Source organism: Alternaria atra (genome assembly GCF_907166805.1).
Source record: "Alternaria atra isolate CS162 genome assembly, contig: 25, whole genome shotgun sequence".
Taxonomy (NCBI): domain Eukaryota; kingdom Fungi; phylum Ascomycota; class Dothideomycetes; order Pleosporales; family Pleosporaceae; genus Alternaria; species Alternaria atra.
In genome coordinates, this window is record NW_025091323.1 from 2,443,847 (window position 1) to 2,464,461 (window position 20,615).

At 51.5% G+C, this 20,615-nt stretch overlaps 5 protein-coding genes across 5 annotated transcripts; 3 read left to right on the top strand and 2 right to left on the bottom strand.

The window, feature by feature from the left end:
• Nucleotides 1-971: 971 nt before the first annotated feature.
• Nucleotides 972-4,146, bottom strand: ALTATR162_LOCUS5845 (uncharacterized protein; the record flags this gene model as incomplete). Its single annotated transcript, XM_043313465.1, has 2 exons — nt 972-1,194; nt 1,247-4,146. 2 exons carry the CDS (start codon nt 4,144-4,146, stop codon nt 972-974), a joined length of 3,123 nt encoding a protein of 1,040 aa, XP_043169400.1.
• A 3,058-nt stretch (nt 4,147-7,204) lies between these two features.
• On the bottom strand, nt 7,205-8,473 carry ALTATR162_LOCUS5846 (uncharacterized protein; the record flags this gene model as incomplete). Its single annotated transcript, XM_043313466.1, has 1 exon — nt 7,205-8,473. One exon carries the CDS (start codon nt 8,471-8,473, stop codon nt 7,205-7,207), a length of 1,269 nt encoding a protein of 422 aa, XP_043169401.1.
• A 1,652-nt stretch (nt 8,474-10,125) lies between these two features.
• On the top strand, nt 10,126-10,956 carry ALTATR162_LOCUS5847 (uncharacterized protein; the record flags this gene model as incomplete). The annotated part of the gene is made up of 1 exon (XM_043313467.1): nt 10,126-10,956. The coding sequence occupies one exon, from the start codon at nt 10,126-10,128 to the stop codon at nt 10,954-10,956; it is 831 nt and encodes a 276-aa protein (XP_043169402.1).
• A 3,038-nt stretch (nt 10,957-13,994) lies between these two features.
• ALTATR162_LOCUS5848 (uncharacterized protein) lies at nt 13,995-15,101 on the top strand (the record flags this gene model as incomplete). Its single annotated transcript, XM_043313468.1, has 1 exon — nt 13,995-15,101. The coding sequence occupies one exon, from the start codon at nt 13,995-13,997 to the stop codon at nt 15,099-15,101; it is 1,107 nt and encodes a 368-aa protein (XP_043169403.1).
• A 1,255-nt stretch (nt 15,102-16,356) lies between these two features.
• On the top strand, nt 16,357-20,349 carry ALTATR162_LOCUS5849 (uncharacterized protein; the record flags this gene model as incomplete). The annotated part of the gene is made up of 4 exons (XM_043313469.1): nt 16,357-16,593; nt 16,665-18,574; nt 18,630-18,679; nt 19,304-20,349. The coding sequence occupies 4 exons, from the start codon at nt 16,357-16,359 to the stop codon at nt 20,347-20,349; spliced, it is 3,243 nt and encodes a 1,080-aa protein (XP_043169404.1).
• Nucleotides 20,350-20,615: the final 266 nt, after the last annotated feature.

Sequence of the window (20,615 nt, forward strand, 5' to 3'; positions counted from 1 at the left end):
GAACTTGCTCTCTTCAATCCCCGCACAAACGTATAGACATCCCCCTACCCCTCGCCTCCTCCCTCTCTCCTCAATCCCCAATGCATCCCCAGCCTCGACCCAGAAGCAACACAAATATCACAACAATCTGGACAAATACACCATTGCACGTCAAACTTGGTATCTCAAAAGCAGAAATGAATGCACATCTAGCCCTGCACGCGCGTATGCATGATTATGAAGAATGTAGGAAAGAGAGGGAATCAGAACTGGAACCCAAAGCGGAGAAATAAGCCAGTCCAAATACCGCAACAGCCAGAAGGTTGGCAGAGGTGGAAGTGGTGGATGGACATGACCATGATGCGAAGACGGCGTTGAAAGGAGACGATACGGTCGTCATGAATAACAGTGACGAGGTCACAGTGATTCTAACGGAAAAAGGGTGCAAAAGAAATGGTCGCCGCAACAGCTATGCTAGGAACCAAAGCACACGAAGACAATGAACAAGATAAAGGCGATCACACACCAGGTGATGTATGGATAAAGAGTCCGCATTTCCTTTGGGGACCGTGAAAATATCATTATTCTTGAAATGGTATAACGGCATTATCTCATGCTTCCCTACCCCAATCTTTCCGCAATGTGGACATTATCCAACAACGCTCTGCTCCGTAGTACTTTCTCTCTCTTGCTTTACAACTCCAAAACGCCTTGCTGGGTATTGATGATACGTTGATACATGGTGGGCGACGTGTATGGAGGCGTGCGCGAAGTGATTGGCTATTTCTGCCAGGGTGCCCTCCATGTCTGAAGATGCAGGTAGTCCGCGATTGGAGTAGGGAGTTTATGGATGAGCAGCATGCCGTTTATGGAGACACCCTGTGGTTTATAGATCGAGATGGTGGGGGGTCACCAAGCCTGGTCAAGCGTATGCGTCGGTGAATATAGCTGCTTCAACCGAAAGCTCATCTAAGATGCTTGATGGGATCATCTCAAGTTGCTTCTGTACTCGACTTCTCTAGTTCTGCTTCGGTGCTTTGCGTCTTTTCCTCGCTCGTCTTCGCTTCAGATTCTTGTTTGGGCTCCGTTTTAGGTTCTGCTTTGGGCTGCACAACTGTTTTGCTGACCACGAGGCCGATGAGATGAGAGCCAACGTTACCAGCACCGTCAATAGATCCGAGTTTAGCATCGAATAGCTTTGCCTCGCGTAGCAATCTAGAAGCCCGTTAGCCCTCATCCGTATACCGGGTGAATCATAATAACATACCGTGCTTTACCACCGGGTGTCTTGACGGCCGCCTCTTTGATAACATTGCCCACCTCCTCTCTGTAACTTTCAAACACAGGCCCCATAATCATGCGAACTTGAATCTCGCTCAAGTACTTGTTGATTACCTTGTGCATGGTCACGGTATCCTTGGTCAAGCTCTCCATACTAGAACTGACATCTTTGTTGATCTCGGCATCGGTATCCCACTCTACCTTCCTGAGACTACGCATATGTACTTTGGCTCTTCCAGATAAGATACCTGTCAGCTTCTCATGAATCTGGTTTTGCTGGTCGTACAGTAGGCGCTTGACGTTATCAAACTCGACAACAGAAGACTTGTTGGACGCGGAAGCAGCCCGTCGTCGGAAACATTCGCGGATGTAGGGCAGAATAGCGACAATGAATGACAGTGTCTGAGAGGCGATGGCAAGGTGTTTGGTGTTGATGTTCTTCAAGCCCGCAGACTGCATGGCGCCAGCGCCTAGGATCAATTGACATAGTCGTGAATTGAAGAGTTTGATGTAGTCGCAAAGGGAGGCGGAGACTTCAGAAGTCATACTTGGCATGGCAGAAACGAGAATCTCGAAACGCTCAATGCCACGAAGAACGACTGTTGACGATTCGGAGATGGTATACTTCTCCTCATCCACAACGGCGGGAATGGTGGTCTTGTTCTTTTCCTTGGGCTTGTCTTCTGATGCGCCATTGGTTTGCGCCAATGTGCCGTTTGTAGTTGACTTTTCGATTTCTCGAAGGAGGTCACCAGTTTCTGCCCAGCTTGCTGGATCGCTCTCCATACCCTTCAATAACCGTGCTAAGACCTCAGTGTCCTGTGCATCAAATTCCTTGGGTTCCCAGCGATCTGAGTCCATTGATCTTACTAGCTCTTGCTTCTCAAAGTCGCCAAACTTGGACACGAAGTCATTGATATGGGTATTGACCACACCTTTGAGAGCGGCGCCAGAGCGTCCTGAAACAGCTTCGCACTCGTCGGCAAACAACCTACACATATTGAAGTACCGTAGGAAGCGTTCCAGGGGGAGGTTTGCTGTGGCCTCAGAGCGGACTTTGAGGAGCTTGGTGATCTGTGTCTGCGCTGCGTCAACAGCCTGACCTAGGAGGCTCGACATGTCCAGAGCTTGCATCAGCTCCATCTGCAAGTCATTAGAACTTGGAGCTGGCACGCCATTGCCTACGTAATCATCAATGCTGTGCATATATGGGCTTCGGGGGGGAGAGCGAAGCCCACCAGCAGAGGCGGGAGGAGTAGTAACGCCGCTCGTAACATCAAGAAGCACCTTGATCAGCGTACTGAGACGACGTAGCGCTTCTGAAATGTCGGTGAAAATATTGGCGAAGAAGATTTCGGCATCATCGGGATCCATTGCCCGTAAGTTCCGTGCAAGAATGGAGTTCTTGTCCTGTTGACTGGTCCCTCGGCCGCCTCTTGTGGATACAGAAGCCATAGACCCGGTATCGTCTTCTGTTGAGCTCGGCAAATGTCTTCGGATAATGACTTTCATCTCTTTAATCATGGCTTCTCTAAAAGTAGCGCTAGCTTGATTCGTGAATTGCGCACCGCTCAGGCCATACAAGCTAGCTCGTAGCTCTGCACGTAGCTTTTCGTCTGTCGTCATATAGGCTGGCAAAGTCGTCTTCGGTTTCTGGCTGCTGCCTCGTGCTTTTTGCGATGCAGCTATCCATCGCTCCAGCGTGTCATGAGTCGGGACTCGCTTGACGTGCTCTCGGAGGTCAGTGAGTAGGGTATCGACAAAGCGTACCTCAAACCCTCTGCCTACGCGGAACTTGAGCTCGGTGATGCTCTCGAATACGCCGTCTAGCGCTCTGAGGTGTCGCAAATCGATCAGTTGCGGAGGTAATCGTGAGTCGAGCCAGGAGGTACTCTGAGCGTCAGTCGCGTCCAGCGCGCCCGTAATTAGTCGTTCGATGACTTCTATCCGGGTCATAGCAGTCTCGAGATCACCATCAACGACGGCATCGTCACAGTGTGACAGTCCAACGATGACAGCTTGCAGCTGGTCGACCGAGTCTGTCAGCCTCCTCAAGTTCTCTCTGCGCCTCTTCATCTCAACGACTTTCAAGCCTCCTATTGCCATCTGTTCGTCCAGTCTCTTCAAGTCCTCCCTAAGCCCTTTTATCCTTGCGACGGAGTCTGATGCTTCGGTCTGAAGTTCGCGTAGAGAGCCGAGCGCAGCGAAGAAGGATGTCGATGCCGTAGATATGGCCGAGATCAGGTGCACCTCGACCGTGTCCATGTACCACGACAGCTTCTCTTGTAAGATGGCATTCGTAGCTAGAGCCTTCCTCCCAGGAGGTTGTGGCATATCCAAGGAACCGTTTGCGCCATGGTCATCGCTGCTTGCTGTCCGCACTGGCCTAACCACCTCGGACCGCTCGCTGACTACGTCAAAGGTTCGCGGGTTTTCTAGATGAAAGTTATCGTCAAAGTAAATGTTGGGTATTGTCGAAAGGGGCGTAATGGCTGGTAGGGCGCGTTTCGATCCGCTCGTTCGACGCTTCGGTTTCGGCGGGCCGTTGGGGGCAAAGGGTGTTCCTGCTAGGTTGGGTGTCCCCGCTGGCGATTCAGTGTCTTCCTTGTTTGACCCCCTCCTTGCTGGCTGGGCGGACTCTGCTTCGGCCTCGGCCTTTGCGCGCTGGAAAGCCTCGTAGAGACTGCCTACTTGCGATAGATAGGGATTGAAGGTAGAAGGCTCGATGTGGGGTATGTTTGTAAGCGAGACGGGTGGTATGTCTTTGGTGGATGGCGGGCGGTGGCCGGAAGTCGCTGTAGCATTGGTATGCGGGACCATGCCAGTCCTCATGATGGGCGGCGTGAGCAGCGTGGAAATGGCTGAGCCTGGGTTAGCCTCTTCCATCGTCATTCATGCATGGGTTAGGCATGCCCACCATTGTTGCTCTGCTCTCTCACCGCGCCCATGGTGCTCTTGAAGCCGCTGTCAAGTGAGCCACCGACCGAGTGTATCGACGACGCCGTTGAGCCACGTCGCGGCTTGTAGCGCCCACCAGTGGAGCTAGGCCTATTTGTCCAGTCATGGGTTGATGAAGGGAACGGAAAGGAACCCTGGGGTGGATTTGGCGACAGGAACTCGAAGCTTTCGGTCGATCTCCGTGGGGTATCGGGGAGGACATGATGGCGGCGCAGGTCGGGGGTGGTGAATAGGCGGCGGCATGGGTGGACAGGGGGGGCGGATTTATCGCATGCTGAAGCAAGTATCAACTGGTATCAAGCTTGTGTTTGTCAATCAACCAAAAAGAAACAGAAGACGCAATCCGGAGAATGTTGTGTAAAGCGTCATTGAATCGTCTCTAAGCCAAAGTTCCACGCGCTCGGTGGTGACGGTGCATGGGCCCTCGGGCGGCTTCTGGAAGCTTGACAGGGATCATGCAGCCGAAACACAACCGCCGCCATCTCCACCAGCCTCAGACCGTTATGTAAGCACCAGCCTCTCATCTACCAAACCACCCACATACCTGAGCGGTCCAGTCACGAATCCGACGAATGAATCCTTGGAACCCCTTTTCGACCACAATGCCGTCCCCCTCGCGCTCCTCATCTCCTCTACCGTCTGCCGTCTCACCATTCTTGCCATCTTCCAATTCAGCACGCACAAGCTCCCAGAGCGTGTAGAGCCCCAAGCGTTGTCGGCAGAGATGGCAGCTCAGCCTTCTCACGCTCTTCCGCGCAACTCTCTCCATTCCTTCAAAGCACATCCGGCATAAGAAATGGCCACACGGCATAAAGACAACAGGGTTCGACACAGCCTCGAAACAGACTGGGCATTGGAATGGTCGGCTGGCTACCAGTCTCTGAACTGCGCTTTCGGAAAGAAGCCTGATACTTACTTCTTGTCGAACTGCACTTTCCGAGAAGAGATCATCCGGAGATTCCCGTATAGGCTCCACTGTGTCGGTTCCGGCTGGGGCGAGGTTTGTCTGGTCCAGTCCGAGGCTCTGTGTTAATTCGTGCATCCTTTGTATGCGCTCCCAGCGGCTCTCTGGTTCGAGATGTTCAAAATTTCGCCTGTCTTCCGCCTCCTCGAGATTACGCCGTGTTTCTTCTGCCCACTCATGTACATCTGCCTGAACAAACCGTGCTAGCCTTAGGAGACTCTGATAGACTGCAATCTCAGCATCGCTGGGCACGCTAGACACGGTAACGCTACGCAACGCATTCCATACTGGGTGCTGAAGGAGGCTTACTAGCTCGTCGGAATCCCGCAAAGGTTCGATAGGTATAGGCCTCTGGACGGAGCGTATGTCAAGGGAAGCTAGCGACGACATCTCAGTGGCGCCGGTTGTAACTGCTTGCGTAGATCGAGGATTTCGTACTGCAGATTGCAGAAGGCTGACGAGACGGCCGGAGGTTTGTATGGGTTGTTTGCTTCCTTGACGAACAAAACGCGGCGTAGGCCTACAAGAGACGGTTATGCGTCTATACCTAGCATCCCCCTCCAGTTCGCAGTCGAAGATTTGAGGCATCGTAGTTGTGAATATGGCTAGTTCCTGAGGTATTCGAACAAAAGACATTTGAAGTAAATATTAGGAATACATTTACTGAAAATTGTATTGTATTCGATTAGCTTAACAAGCGGGGTGAGAGGCTAGAATACCATGGTTGACATTCTCGCTTCCATAGGCGTCGACGAAACATAATGTGCGGATTCCAACGGCTATATTACGGATAGACCATAGGACGGTGTGGGTGTAAATAAATTCATCTGACTATAGTTGTATTAAAAGTATAACTCGGGATGCCTTCCGTTCGAATAGAGACAACTCAAGGTCGAGCATTTTACATTTGCGACTTCTTTCTTTCGAGGGTATGTTTTTCGTTTGACTAGAACTCTATCGTCCTCCTAGAGCCCATCACACGATTAAGTTTCAGCCTATCACGCTCGCCTCTATCCCTCTGGTCTCCATCTCCACCACGCTCCCTCCCACAATTCCATGGGGTGGGCCTTCGAGTGCCTATAGGTCTACTACTGTTGGTGGTGCACCTCTCAGTGGTGCAGGAAGAGCGCGATTCACGTCTGGTGTTGAAAGGGAGATATTACTCCTCTGTTCGAACCCGTCTCATGCTTCTCAATTTTGCACTATTATATGAGCAGATAACCGTCCAACACTTAGCTGAGACGCTACGATATAAGAATACGAACATAGCGGGGTTATCATAAAGGTAATCAATGAGTCGCAGGACACTCTTCTTCAGCTGTTACGTTCCTTCTCTTGAGATCCAATATGTACCTGCACTCTTATACCTTTCTTCGCACAAATATCAATGGTTCTGTCCTGTGAGTCATACTGAAACTCACCCAAACGGCGGTTACTCCCAGATGACTGTAATGAAGCTAGTGCTTTCCTCCGCTTTGCATTTGGTGGACTGATCAACTCTATGTAGGTGCGCCGCTTGCTTGTCGTCGACAAGGCCGACATCGCACTGGATCTAGGCGGTGATGAGCTGTAGGCTTCAGGCGCCGTTAATATTAGAGTTGGACGGGTCGGAGTATATAGAAGCTCTGACGAGTCTTTCAGTACGAGAATGTGCACTTCGCGCGAGATTTGTGTGCCTTTGCCTTGTGTACTGCCACAAGCGGAACATTGGGAGGTCGAAACTGTGGTGCAAGTGTGCTGTTGCGGTTTCTCAACTATGGCTCCATTGGGCGCCGATTGGCTAATGGTCCGGGTGATCGTTGGACGAGGTGTCACTTGCGAGGAGCGAGGAGTGGTCCGCTGAGTCGTCTGCTGCGTGGTGTCGTCGGTCGTCACAGTCACTTGAGACCCATCCATCTCCCTGACGTACTTTTTGGCCAGCAAAGCAACATCACGAGCATGTCCATCAAGCCTATCAGCGTCAGGAACCTCCCACTTCTCCTCAGCCATACGCTCGAGACCCTCTGAAGAAACAGTGTCTTCTCAAGTTCTATCATGGTGGATCTTCTTGATTCTAGGGTGTCGTAACATTTCGAATGATTCGTTTTGAAGCTTCTCGAGTCCACCGCCAAGGATCTCCGCTACGAATGGTTCCTTGAATACAGCAGTCATACGACTACCGTAACCTTTGGGATATCGAATGTCGAAATCTGCGGTCGATCCATTCTCTCGTAGAGCAGACTGACGAACATAACTTTGGATGTTCATGCACTTCGCATCAGACTTTGGTATACACTTTTCGAGACTGAGGCTCGCTAGGACCATGAATTCTGGCTTTGCTCCCGTACGCTCCACTGCGTCTTTGTTCAGACAGCACCCAAGATAAAAATGCGTCCAGTGCAAGGGTTTGATATGAATTCTTGGCACGACCTGCGCATCAAAGCTAGCTCCGATCACAGCAAAGTCGCCCAAGTCCTGCTCACCATCCATGTTACCGAGGTAGTCCTTCAATTTTATGAAGAAACCTGCTTGACGATGCCCCTGCTCTGACAACAGTGGAAAGTACGGTGCATGCAACGATTTGAGGACGAGTCCTTCTTGGCGTTCGGCTAGGTTCCGGGCAAATATCTGTTTAAGGTCTGTTATACCATTCCCTGTCTTAAAGTCAAGGAGGGTCCACTCCGATCGCATTGAACGGCCCGGCACTACATGGACAAGGCCTCGGAGAATCTTGCGGCGGTCTTGGAGGCAGTGACGTAGGGTTGATTCGTCATCCAGCACCAGGACGTCGAAGAATACTATCATGAGGTGTTCCCACTCATGCGGCAATGAATCTTGAAGTGTGCCGATAAAAGAACCGGAGCGTGATATGTGCTTTCTGATCTTCGAAAAAGGCATAATTCTTTTTTCTCGGTCACTGTAGAGCACCATCTCGCCAAGGACAATGCACTTCTTTTTCAACTTGCAGTCTGATCGCCCAATACGTAGTGCTTGGCGAATAGTGGCATGCAGAGGTCTTCGGTCCGCTGTTGCATCTTTGCCGTTTTTAGAAAAGATTCTGATATCGTTGGGCGCATCTCCCAGGTCTACATGTATTTCGCAATACTCGCTGTCGTACTTGACTTCGGCAGCCCAAGCTTGTTGACCCACCAACTGAATGCAGTGCTTGGAAGACCAAGCTTTATGGAACGTCGGTCGCCCCACCTTGATTCCAACAATAGCTCTCAATTTCTGCGCCGCCTCGAGACGCATAGGCTTCTGTTCTGACAATTCTGGTACTGTAGGGTAGCAGCTCAGTTCACCTCGAAGCATATTGAAAACGGCGTCGGAATCATTCTGAAACATCAGTAATTCCGGAAACAGGAAGTGATAGCGCTCCAGAACGAACTGCTCGTCAAGCTCAACAGTGCAGTGATTTCGTAGAATGAGACGAATCAACCATTTTGCTTCCCAAGATCCGACCCTCACAAGTATATTTCTTAGCTCTGTGTCTGTCTTGTTGTCCCGATTGCGCCTTTTCCGGATGGCCTCATCAGAGAACCGGCATCCCACTACTAATTGTACAAGAAGCTGGTCGATTTATTTGACTGGAAACACGCGTTTACTGGTGAAGGTGCCATCCCATAGCTTCATTGCTCGTGCGAGGTATTCACCGAGATCGCCATGAACCCCTATCTTCCAGCCATTGAAAAGTGCAAGCTGACCGTGGTTGAAGGCGAGTAGGTCCACAAGTTTCTTTGCGAGTAAGGGCGGCTGCAGACCGTAGACTCGGTCTTTTCTTCGATGCGGGAAGAGAGCCGATAATACAGCACCACCATTTGTGTCGGAGCCGTCGAGGGAATCTCTTTGGTTGAGAAACTAGTTCGAGATTATTTCGCGTCTACCACTTTTCTCTTGCGTTGCAGGTAAACGTGGCCACTGTGTGGTGATAATCTCGATACTCTGCAGAAGGCTGCAGATTGCGCCGAAAGTAACGGTCATCGTTGGGTATCGATATATGGGAGCGTACAATGTCGTGATAAGATGCAAATGCTGATATTCTTCTAACGTCGAGCTGGTAATCGGAAGAAGGCAATAGCAAGTGAAGTACTTGCGTTTGAGTGCACTTAACCAAAATCGCGAATAGGTGATCTACCGCTGCTTCAAAGTCACCAGCGCGCTCAGGGTTCGCGCACATAGGATCACAGTGGGAAATTATAATATTTCCGCCTGTGTACTCCAAACTGACTGATAGTGGCTCAATGCGCACTCCTGAGGCGTCAATATCCTCATCATAGTCGCACAAATGTTGCCGCTAGCAGCTGTGACATTGAAGGAACGATTAGAAGTGGGGAGGAGAGTCAAAGTGTGGCATTGGGATTCTAGTTGTGTCAAAACGTTGATAAGAATGGCGATGGAGTAATTGTTGTTGAACGAAAAAGAGACTCGAACGCGCGTTAACAAAGCAAAGGTGGGACGAAAGGAGCGGGACGCGCTAATGCAAGGCATCACGGGAACACGCGTGAACTAAGCTTGACGTAGATAATCGTCGAGTCCGTATCGTCTACCTCTAGCTGCCCGGATTGCCCCAAACGAACTGTCGCCCCATTTCATTCCCGCGTGTAGACCTTGAACAACAGGATGTCAGGATGAGAGGATGCATACTGCCCGATTCGTATAACGAACGGCAGTTGGTGAAGCCGAACGACCGAATGACGGGTTAGTGTGTACGTCATTATCCGTCTTGTGATCCTCCACCAAGGCTGTTAATCAGCCTCGCACTTCTGAGTGACTGAATGCACGAGCGCACTTCAATTGACCAAAGAGAAGCTATACATATAGCTGGCGCTGTTTTCGACTGTTTCGGTACTTACTAACTGCATTGAGGGTACTGAAGTAAGACACTCCAGAGGTAAGACAGCCCCGCACTATTCCAACTCTTGCCAATTGTACTAACAAGGACAGCTCCTATCAATCGATACACGATGGCGCCAGGCCAAGGCCAGAAAGGCAACCCAAACGATCCTCGGTCAGACGCATCGAAGAAGAAGGATCTCATCGCGCGGGGCGATTACACACCAACACCAGCTGGCAAAGCGATCTTTTTCTTTCTGCGTGGCATCGAGCCTGCCCTCCAATATTCAATTCTGGCCCATGGCCTCGGCACATCCGTCCTGCATCGCGTAGGATTACGAACATTGCCTCCCGGGCTCCCGACGCGTACAGGTATACCTCTGATCGATGGCTTGGGCTTATCACCATACCGATTAGTGTTACTTGGAATGGCGGTCGGCGCAGCTGTGAAGCAGAACATCTGGGTGACGGCACTTTCTGGAGAGCCTATGCCAGTTGTGGGTGCTATCGGCATAAGCGTCTTCAATGCTGTATTCAACAGTCTGAGCACCTATGCTTTCCTTACAACTGCTACTTCTGCCTCGACTGAAGCCGACTTCCCGCAGCCAGCACTCCTTATTGGCGGCTCGCTATACGTCGTGGGCATTATGACTGAGCTCATCGCGGAAATACAGCGCAAGCGTTTCAAGGCGGACCCGAACAACAAGGGCAAAGCGTACACCGGAGGTTTGTGGAGCTTTGCACGCCACATCAACTACGGCGGGTACACAATCTGGAGAGCGGGTTACGCCATGGCCGGTGGTGGCTACACGCTAGGTGCGCTGGTAGGAGCCTTCTTCGCTTGGGACTTTACACAACGTGCGATTCCAACTCTTAGCGAATACTGCGAAAAGCGCTATGGAGCGCAGTGGGAGGAATTCAAGCAGAAGACTCCGTATCAGCTGATTCCTTATATTTACTAAGTTATAAGCGATACTGTACTTGATCTGGCGAGGTGGTTTTAAGGATTTGATCCACATGTATTGAAATTCATGTTATCTCCGGGTGAGCGGTGCATGCCCCTCCTCATTCGATACTTCATGTATTTTACGAATACACAACTTGTGCATGCACAATCCAACTATGCTCGTACGATGGTAGAGCTCTCCGAGACATCGGAGGACCCCTCATGCAGTGGGCACGTCTTCATCACACACTTGTCCAAAACCACAACATACCTTACCGTTGACAGCGGCACAAGACCGACACTAAAACCCCAATGCCGGATCAGCTGCGTACCGAGCGCAAGCGTATTGCCGAAAGTAGCAATTCACGATAACGACTACCGTATCTGGAGATGCGACACCCAGTCACTGTAGCACGATGCATGTGTGTTTCTCGTCAGCACGGCAGGTACCGAGCCTTGTGTTTGTGCTTGCGCTGTCGTGGCCAAGGCGCATTACTCGTACATAAGTCGCTGAAGCAAATGAACATGGAAATTGTGGTGTACGATCTTGTATGCAGGCAAGAGATCTGCGGACGTTGTGTAACCCTCCAAACCAAGACCTTGGGTCTCACTGGCATTGTGGATTCTAGTGGTGTGGGTGGAGAGGTGGATGGTCACGAATCATGTGCCGTTGTTGTATTATATATTTGCGCCTCAAGATGGATGATGCCTGGTAGTGCGTCGTTCGCCTTTTAGGCGTGCAACACCATGCAACACCATGATGGCGGCGAGAACAGGAGCCTCATAGAAGCTGAGAGCCTGTTAACAACGCACGGCTTGTGCTCCGATATTTGAGGCTCGCGATAATCTTATACGACCGAACGCGGGGTCACAAAGCCCCGAGCGCATACAATCAAGCAATGATCTACAGATTCAGCTCTTCAGGGTCCTTTTCAGTGGCGGCGTTTGCAGGAGGATGTCGCTCAAGGATGCTGCTACGCGATGCTACGCCACAATGCCGAGTCTGGTACACTTGCGCTCTGTACGGGCTGGTCTCCAATTTTCCTTCTATGAATACCCATTCAAACCCGTATCTCCACAGAAAGCGTTAATCGATGGTCATCATCAGAAACGCAGCAGATTATTGACAATGATGTACAGGAGGTGGCAATGCCAGGTGCTAGAAGGTTCTCGGCGAAGGCCGAAGCGGATCTGTCGGACAAAATTGACCGAAGACGGCGCTGGTGGAGGTTGTGATGCAGAAAAAAAAGAGCCTCAACGTTTTTTTTCGGATGTTCGCAGAAATCACGATCTGGAAGAGCTCGGCTGGCGTTGCAGCGTGTTCCATGGTTGAGTGCGCGGTGCTAGAGAGCGGGGAACAGCTGGTGGTGCATCGTCGTGCATACAACCCCACTCTGGCATATAAACGAAAGCAGAGGAACAGGCAAGGACTGTGGGCGGGCTGTTGGACACATCACGTTAGATGAAACGGCATCAGGGCCTTGGTTGTATCCCGGTCGGATGCGCGCTGGGGTGAGGTCTCGCGATGATAGCGCCGGCAGTGGTGTTGGCGACGGGTGCAGATGAGGGACTTTGACAGTGGTCGCGGTCATGGCTTCGTAACCAAGATGCGCAGGCACGCTTGGAAAAGTATGAAACACCATAGCCGGTATCAGGAGCGATGTGTCAAATGTAGCATTGGCAGGTGGTAAACAGTGAGGTTCAAAAGCAAAGGCGGGATGCAACCAAAGGCGATCATGCATGCACAGCGAACTGGGTCCTGCAGCCCGCAATGCTCGAGCCACGTTTGCCGATGATTCGACGCGGAGAGGACATGCTCGGCAGTGAGTGGGATTCGTGAAGTTGTCGATATGCAGCATGTTAGTGCCAGGATGCTCGGCGTACAATGCTCAAGCAAATAGTGGTGAGCCGTATACGGACTGGGCTCCGCGTCGCTGGGGCGGCTGTTTGGACTCGAGTGCCTTCTTGTACACGGCGGATTCAGGTTTTGTGGCGTTAACAGCGGCCTACTATGGACGTGCTCTGTCGTCGCGCTTGAGTGATGGGTATAGCAATACGCCATGGCGACAATGCAGAGCAGCCTTTCGTCATTGACGCTTGCGCGGTGGAGACGTGGTTCCCAAGTGTCGGCTCACCCATTTCTATTAGCGTGATCGCCCTCAACGGCAAGCACGGAGCGTATCCAAGATACAAGACACGGCCAGTTCCTCTTGCGGGCGTACTCTTCCCGATTCTGCTGCTATCAGTTCCTACCATTTCTACACTATTCCCTTTGTTCCCCACCCGCTCTACCCACAAGCTCTCGACGTTTCTTTTTTGTAATTCCCTATTCAAAAGCTGCCTGTGTGCCGCTGCTTGCTGCAAGGCCGGGTTGGACTAGTACACGACGAAGACGCCGCATCCATCCATCCATATGTAAGTCAGCATTTCGCGCACTGCAACACCGTGCATGCACTACGGCTTAATTGTCGCAAGCCAGCTGGCGTCTACTACTCTTCTCAAACACTCTTATGGCTCGTGTTGACCTTTTCTTTCTTTAGAGTAAGCTTTTCTAGCGTCTCTGGCTGGACTGGACCATTTGCTATTAAGGACGCTTCCCGCCCGCGACTCGACACGGCATCCCAGGCACCACAAATCATCGCAAATCACTCGGCCCTCCACCTGCAATCTCGATTCCTCCCGCGGGGCGTTGACCACTTCCCCCGCTGTTGCCGCTGTCCTTGCCCGAATATCATAAACATCACCAAACTTTGTGCCAATCCCTCACATCAGCCCATTGCCGGAAGCCGTGGGAAGTCAGTGCATTTGAGTCGCAGGGCTGCAGAACATCATTCTCAGCAGGGCACCAAGCGAGCACTCCGGCAATAACACCAACAGCATCTACATAAACACCGGCTCCCCTTCACTGCGAGCCAAGAGTTTGCTAGTTTGCCAAAGAAGAAAAAACAACGTCATTGTCTGTGTTTCTTTGACGCTGCCGCCCCAACGCCAGCGCTCTGATCCGTGTTTCACGTCCCGTGATTTGTGACGCGAAGGAAGCAGAGTCGATCAAACATGCAGGCTGTCATGGCACAACCCCCACAAACCTCTGCCTACGGGGCTGTTCCTCTCCGCCGCAAGCCCATAGCAAACCCCGGCATTTCAGTGCGACCCCCACAACATCAATACCACAACGACGGCCAACTAGGACATTCACGAACACGCACAACCAGCTCAGGCATCTTCCCCGCTGCATCGCCCACCACAAGCACCATGAACTCGCAATATCCAACCCAGTACCAGAGCAGTCTCCGCCGCACACCCACCTCGTCGACCAGCTCCACCACAGGCACCCCGAACCGCTCCAACAGCGGCGCCCTCCGTCGCTCCTCGTCCTCACGCTCCGGCGGCAACTCGCCCACATCGTACGTTGCCCTCATGCGGAAACAAAAGGCTACCGTCTGGTGCGACAGGGCCCAGTATGAAGACCCGCGCATGCTCGCACAGCAACGGCAGGCCAAGATGCGGGCAAACATGGAAGTAGCAGGCGGACCACACCACGTCCCCCCGCGAAGTGCCTCGGGAGGATCTAGCATGGCTGGCGGCGTGCGATCCAAGATTGGGCGTCATCACGGTCTTCCAAAAGCGTCGTTGTATGCGCCAGTCACATATGCAGGGTCTGGTGTGCCTATGCGCCTGAGTGCTTCTGAAGTGGACGAAGGCGACGACGAAGATGCAGGTTCAGTCAAGAACGGCCAATACCACCACCGCACCGGCTCAGGACGCTCCTCGGTTGGTTCAGGACGCCGTATGTCCTACGCCAACCCCGCTGGCCGCATATCCTCCAACAGCACGCCCCCGCAGAACTCGTCCCCCGACGGCGAACTTGCCGACCTCAAAGAGGAACCCACTCCTTCCCCCGCCGAGTACGACGCCAACGCACCCAACGACAACAGCTATTTCCAGCACACGAAAACAAACACAAGTACGGGCAGTGGTAGTAGTGGAGAACGCAATTTCGGTGACATGGGGCAATTGCCAGCGCCCGGAATGCTGAAACCACCCGCTACAACGGACAAGAAAGGCAGTAAGGATGACCTGGTACGGAGGGGCAGTGTAGACGAGCGGACCATGACCATGGGAACAAGGCTGTTCGTCGCAAATCCCGACTTGAGCGATTGATCATGTTTGCCCAACAAGGGCAGATGGATGAGAGGCTACTTTTTCTGCGATACCCGAAACAACGATTTTTATTTTCCCACCACTACCACACCGTACACGATTACCGCATACAGAAGACCAACCTGGTTTCATGGGAGCCACGAATTACCGCTATCCCTCTTTTTTGAAAACTCCAAGCATGTTTAGCATTTCACAGCCTTTTACTTTGGCAGGTTTCAAGCGCAACTACATGGTGTTTTCATATTTCGACGGCACATCTTTTTTTCCTTTGTTGCTCATGTCTTATTCCTGGTGGGGCTCTCGACCTTGAGCGTGTAGAGCGACTGCCCTGGAGGTTCTCGCTCGTTCGATACATAACGCATAGTATCTGTACATACCACATCATACCCGCCGCCAACTGAATGCGAGGATTGAATAAACGCACAACCAATGATTCACATTACTCATCTCCACATTTCCAATACTTATCCTCGTCATCATCGTCATTGTATACACAGATCTTAATATCCCTTAGCATACAGGTCTACCAAACCAAACACAACTCCAAGTAGGCGATGAAGTCATACCTCCGTCATCCTACTTACCCTCATCGTCGATTCAGACCTTCGGCCTCGGATCCTCCCATGTTCCGCGAATACGGAGACTGGTGATCTGTGCGTTGCGATGCGCGCGAGAGTTTGAAAGGGGGCGGGAATGCAAGCCTTGCACGAGCCGAGTGGTCAGCTTTTTTTGTCGATCACACGCTTCGCCGCGGGAGTGCCTGCCAAGACTGAGGCAGGGGCGATGCCAGGTGAGTGGTTGTATATACGTCAAGAGTGTTGGTATTTGTGATGTTTCGATGAGTTGAGGACAAGTAGGGGACGCTTGGTTAGTTGATGATATGTCGTTTTGCAGTGTCTCCAAGGTTTGGTGGTGGGAGATGGTAGGGATGCGATGTTGATGTACATGAATTCAGGATCTGAAGAATTATGTGTTGCGTAAAGTTGCCGCATGCAAACTACACTTCTATATAGACGACTCGAATGCAAACATCTGTTAATCCACTGTAGTAACACTGACTTGCAGGTGCTCGTCCAATACGCCAGACGCAGTGATTGGCAAGATTGCTGTTGCCTGCGATCACGCGTCCCTGCCAAGATGTCCATCCCTGGGGTACCTCACCGCGCCGCAACACTCATGCCACTTCCATCACGTCTTTCCCCCTGCAAGGGAAGTGTAGGGCGACGTTCAGAACCTCACGAAACCAACAAACATCATGCCGCACGCCATCGAAACGAACAATGGCTCTCTGAAGCGCGGTGTGGCGCAAAAGATACTGAACGACGCAGTAGGCGTGACCAAGAGCAAGGAGGGGCATGAGAAGACTGACTACACAAGATGGAGGTTAAAGGACGATCGAGGATGTCAGACATGGCATTATCTGCAGAGCGACGAAGAGATGAAAGCATGGCCGCAGAGTACAGCGGATAAATACTTCCTAGGTCTCGATACGGTGAGTTGGCGCATTTTCTAACCATCTTCTCTCTGTCCAGACAGGGCCGTAGTAGCTGACTTTCGACTTAGGAACAACCTACTCTCAAACCCGCAAAGACACCTCTCGAAGCCGCACACAATGGCCTCGAATTCTTCTCTCAACTCCAACTCCCACCCGGAAACTGGGCTTGCGAATACGGTGGTCCTATGTTCCTCCTGCCAGGCCTCGTAATCACCTGGTATGTCACCGAGACACCAATACCAGCATCGCATGCGATCGAGATCAAAAATTACCTCTTCGCGCGGGCGAATCCGGTAGATGGTGGCTGGGGATTACACATCGAGGGCGAGAGCACCGTGTTCGGTACCGCAATGAACTATACTGTGCTGAGGCTGCTAGGCATCGACGCAGAAGATCCCAGGATGCGTAAAGCGAGGGACATACTTTGGAACCTGGGCGGCGCGCTCAATGCACCGCACTGGGCAAAGTTCTGGTTGAGCGTGCTGGGTGTGACCGATTGGGATGTAGTCAATCCTGTTCCACCTGAGCTATGGCTACTACCAGATTGGGTACCCATTGCGCCTTGGAGATGGTGGATACATATGCGAATGGTCTTTCTGCCCATGTCATATATCTACTCCAAGAGATGGTCGTATCCGTTGAACGACCTCACACGTCAATTGCGGGCTGAGCTGTTGATGGAGCCGTTTGAGACGATCAACTTTGATGCACGCCGGAACACCATTGCCCCTACGGATAACTATCATGTCAAGTCCTGGTTTCTCAAAGCCCTGTTCTGGTTCTTGGCCGTTATATGGTTTCCATACATTCGACCCACCTGGATGGTAAAGCGCGCTGAGGAACATGTATGGTGGCTGATTGAGGCTGAGGATGAGAACACAGACTTTGCAAATCTCGGTCCGGTAAACGGCCCCATGAATATGTTGGTTGCATATATCAGAAACGGACCCAACTGCCATGCCGTTCGTGAGCACATCAAGACTCTTCCGGAGTTCCTTTGGGTGAAGGATGAAGGTATGCTTATGAACGGCACAAACGGTGTACAAACATGGGATACTGCGTTCCTCATTCAAGCTGTCGAATCTTGCGGCTGGTCAAAAGATAAGAAGTGGAAGCATATGCTCACGAAGAGTCTCGAGTTTTTGGAAGACCAGCAGATCCTTGAAGAAACCAGAGATCAACACGCATGCTATCGTCAACAACGCAAAGGCGCCTGGGGTTTCAGCACACGAAAGCAAGGCTATACGGTTAGCGACTGCACATCTGAAGGTCTTAAGAGCACGCTCATCCTACAGAAAGACAACAAGTTTCCTGAACTTATCAATGAACGTCGCATGAAGGACGCCATCGACGTCCTGCTTACCATGCAGAACGCTTCTGGTGGCTGTGCTTCCTACGAGCCGACGCGAGGCAGTATACTCCTCGAACACCTCAACGCAGCAGAAGTCTTCGGCAACATCATGATAGAATACGACTACCCCGAATGCACGACCGCCGTTGTGACCGCTCTGCACATGTTCCAGCATCATTACCCTGAATACCGTGCCGCAGAGATCTCTGCCTTCCGCGACCGCGCGGTATCGTACATTCGAGCCGCCCAACGTCCAGATGGTTCGTGGTACGGTAGCTGGGGTATCTGTTTTACCTACGCCGGCATGTTCGCTCTTGAATCACTCAAATGCTCTGGCGAACAATACGAGAACTCTGAGCGCGTAAGACGGGCCTGCCAGTTTTTCCTCGACAAGCAAATGGAAGACGGAGGCTGGGGCGAGACATACAAGAGTTGCGAAGACGGTGTCTGGGATCAGCATGCGGAGAGCCAAGTTGTGCAGACTGCTTGGGTAATTATCGCAATGATCGAGGGCGGCTTCCCTCACAAGGAGCCACTTGAGAGGGCTGTCAAGCTCATCATGAAGAGGCAGAAAAAGAATGGAGAGTGGTTGCAGGAGGCAATTGAGGGGGTGTTCAATAAGTCTTGGTAAGTTGGCTGACGTTGTTGGATGAGTATGAATGACGGCTAACGTTGACGACAGTATGATCTCTTATCCGAACTACAAGTTTATATTCCCTATCAAGGCGCTGGGTATGTATGCTGAACGCTTTGGAGATAAGGCGTTGTTTTAGGACAATTCGTGCGAAGTTACTCACACTACGTGGGCTTGGGAGGGAGGTAATGACTTCATGCTGGAGCGACGCTGTACACATCTACTCAATAATGCTAATATCACAAAACGCTCCTCGTTATTCCGAGGAGACTACTACTTGTTTTGCAAAGCCAGCTCACTGATATCGCCATAACTGCTGTAATCGACACGGCATTCTCGTGGGCGCGTCTGTGGTGATGCGCTGCGCCGTCTTCTTCACACCAAAGCATCTTCTATAACAAACTTCATTGATACCTCTCGGAAGCATAACAGAGAACACGAGCCAAGGCTCGCTTAAAAGTAGTGATGCTCTTGAATCTGCACTTTGCGTCCTACCGTTCCATCCTTGGTGTTTTCTTTCTGCACCCACAAACAATAACACGACACTGCGAGTAGCCGCTTCAGGCACGAATACAACAAGCCCTTCTGGTACTCACTTCTACTAGAATTGTACGTACAAACATATTCCAACGAGATGTCTGGTAGGTCTCCAAAGACATGGCGATTCAGTCATCACCCCTGTCATGCGACCTTCTCCAAGGTAACAAATTGATGAGAAACAGAATTCAAGCGAACGGAAAAGCCCTATCCCAACTGGCGCGACGGCCACGACCTCCCAACTAAGCAGTCCACTAATCATGACAACGCTCCAGCAGAGGAGAAGGCCGCCGACGATACTGGAGACCAAGTTGGTAACGCCGGTCGGACACGAAGCAAATGCGGTCGTAGTCGCGGCAAGAACAGGAACCCACAAAAAACAGCTCTTGCTGGTCAAGATCAAGTCCAAGAGACTGCCGAGTTACCAGCCACGACTCCCGCCGACCGCGGGGCCGTCGCGATCCACTTCTGGGCCACCGCCACGCCCGCCACGCTCTTTGGTTTCCCCTCCAACACCGAGATCCTCGCAACTAATCTTGCCAACGAGACGCGAAATCGTTCAACCTCCCAACCTTTTGTCCATACGAACCACTTTCAGGAGGTGCACCGTCCGGTGGAGGAAGGTGAGAGTCCGTTCGATCCTGGTATTTCCGCTCTGCGGATTGCAGCAATACTGGGTGGGTTCATTGAAAGGAGGGAGGATGTGGGTAAAAAGAAGAAAGACTGGGCTAGAGAGAAGTACATTTTTGCGGACGAGAATGAAGAACCGCTGGTGAAGGACGAAAAAAGGAAGGAGGTCAACGAGAACCCGATGAGTGACCAAATAGGCGACCAAAAAGTGCTCACACCCAACGGGATGAAGAAATGGAAGTGGTATGGCAAGAAGCTTCGGAAGGACGCTGCTAGGGACGCGAGGAAAGCCGCGAAGAGGGAAGCTGTCGAAGGGGGTGACAATGCATCATCTCGCTGCGAGAATCTCACCGGTAATGCTAGCAATGGACAACCTCCTGGCGACGACAATACCGGCGATACTGGTTACGATCACGGTGGATTCCAGGACACTGACAAGTTCTACGCCGAGTCAGCAACTGAGCTCAAGAAATTCAACCCCGAGGCCATGATCTTTGAGCCTAGATGTAAGCCTGGTGATGTCACGAGTCCCTTGAAGCGCAAAGATGAACCGGATGACGACGTGGGGAGTGGACTAAGAGCGCCGGAACAGGTTGTGTAGGGTGTAGTGAGGAATGCAAAACTAATCATTTGTGGAAAAGATAAGGACACGGCGCGACTTCTTAGGAAGTAGAGATGAGGATACTGTATATGGCAAGAAAAGAATGTAAATACTTGTTGAGAGTGGGTATACTTGATGGCTACTGTATTAGTCGAAGACCTGTAGGAACCTTTTTATGTGGGGATGCTTGCTACAAGACCTCCTCATGTGATCGTGCAAGATTACTGCCTCAATCATGAAGAATATCAATAGAATTGAAAAAGTGT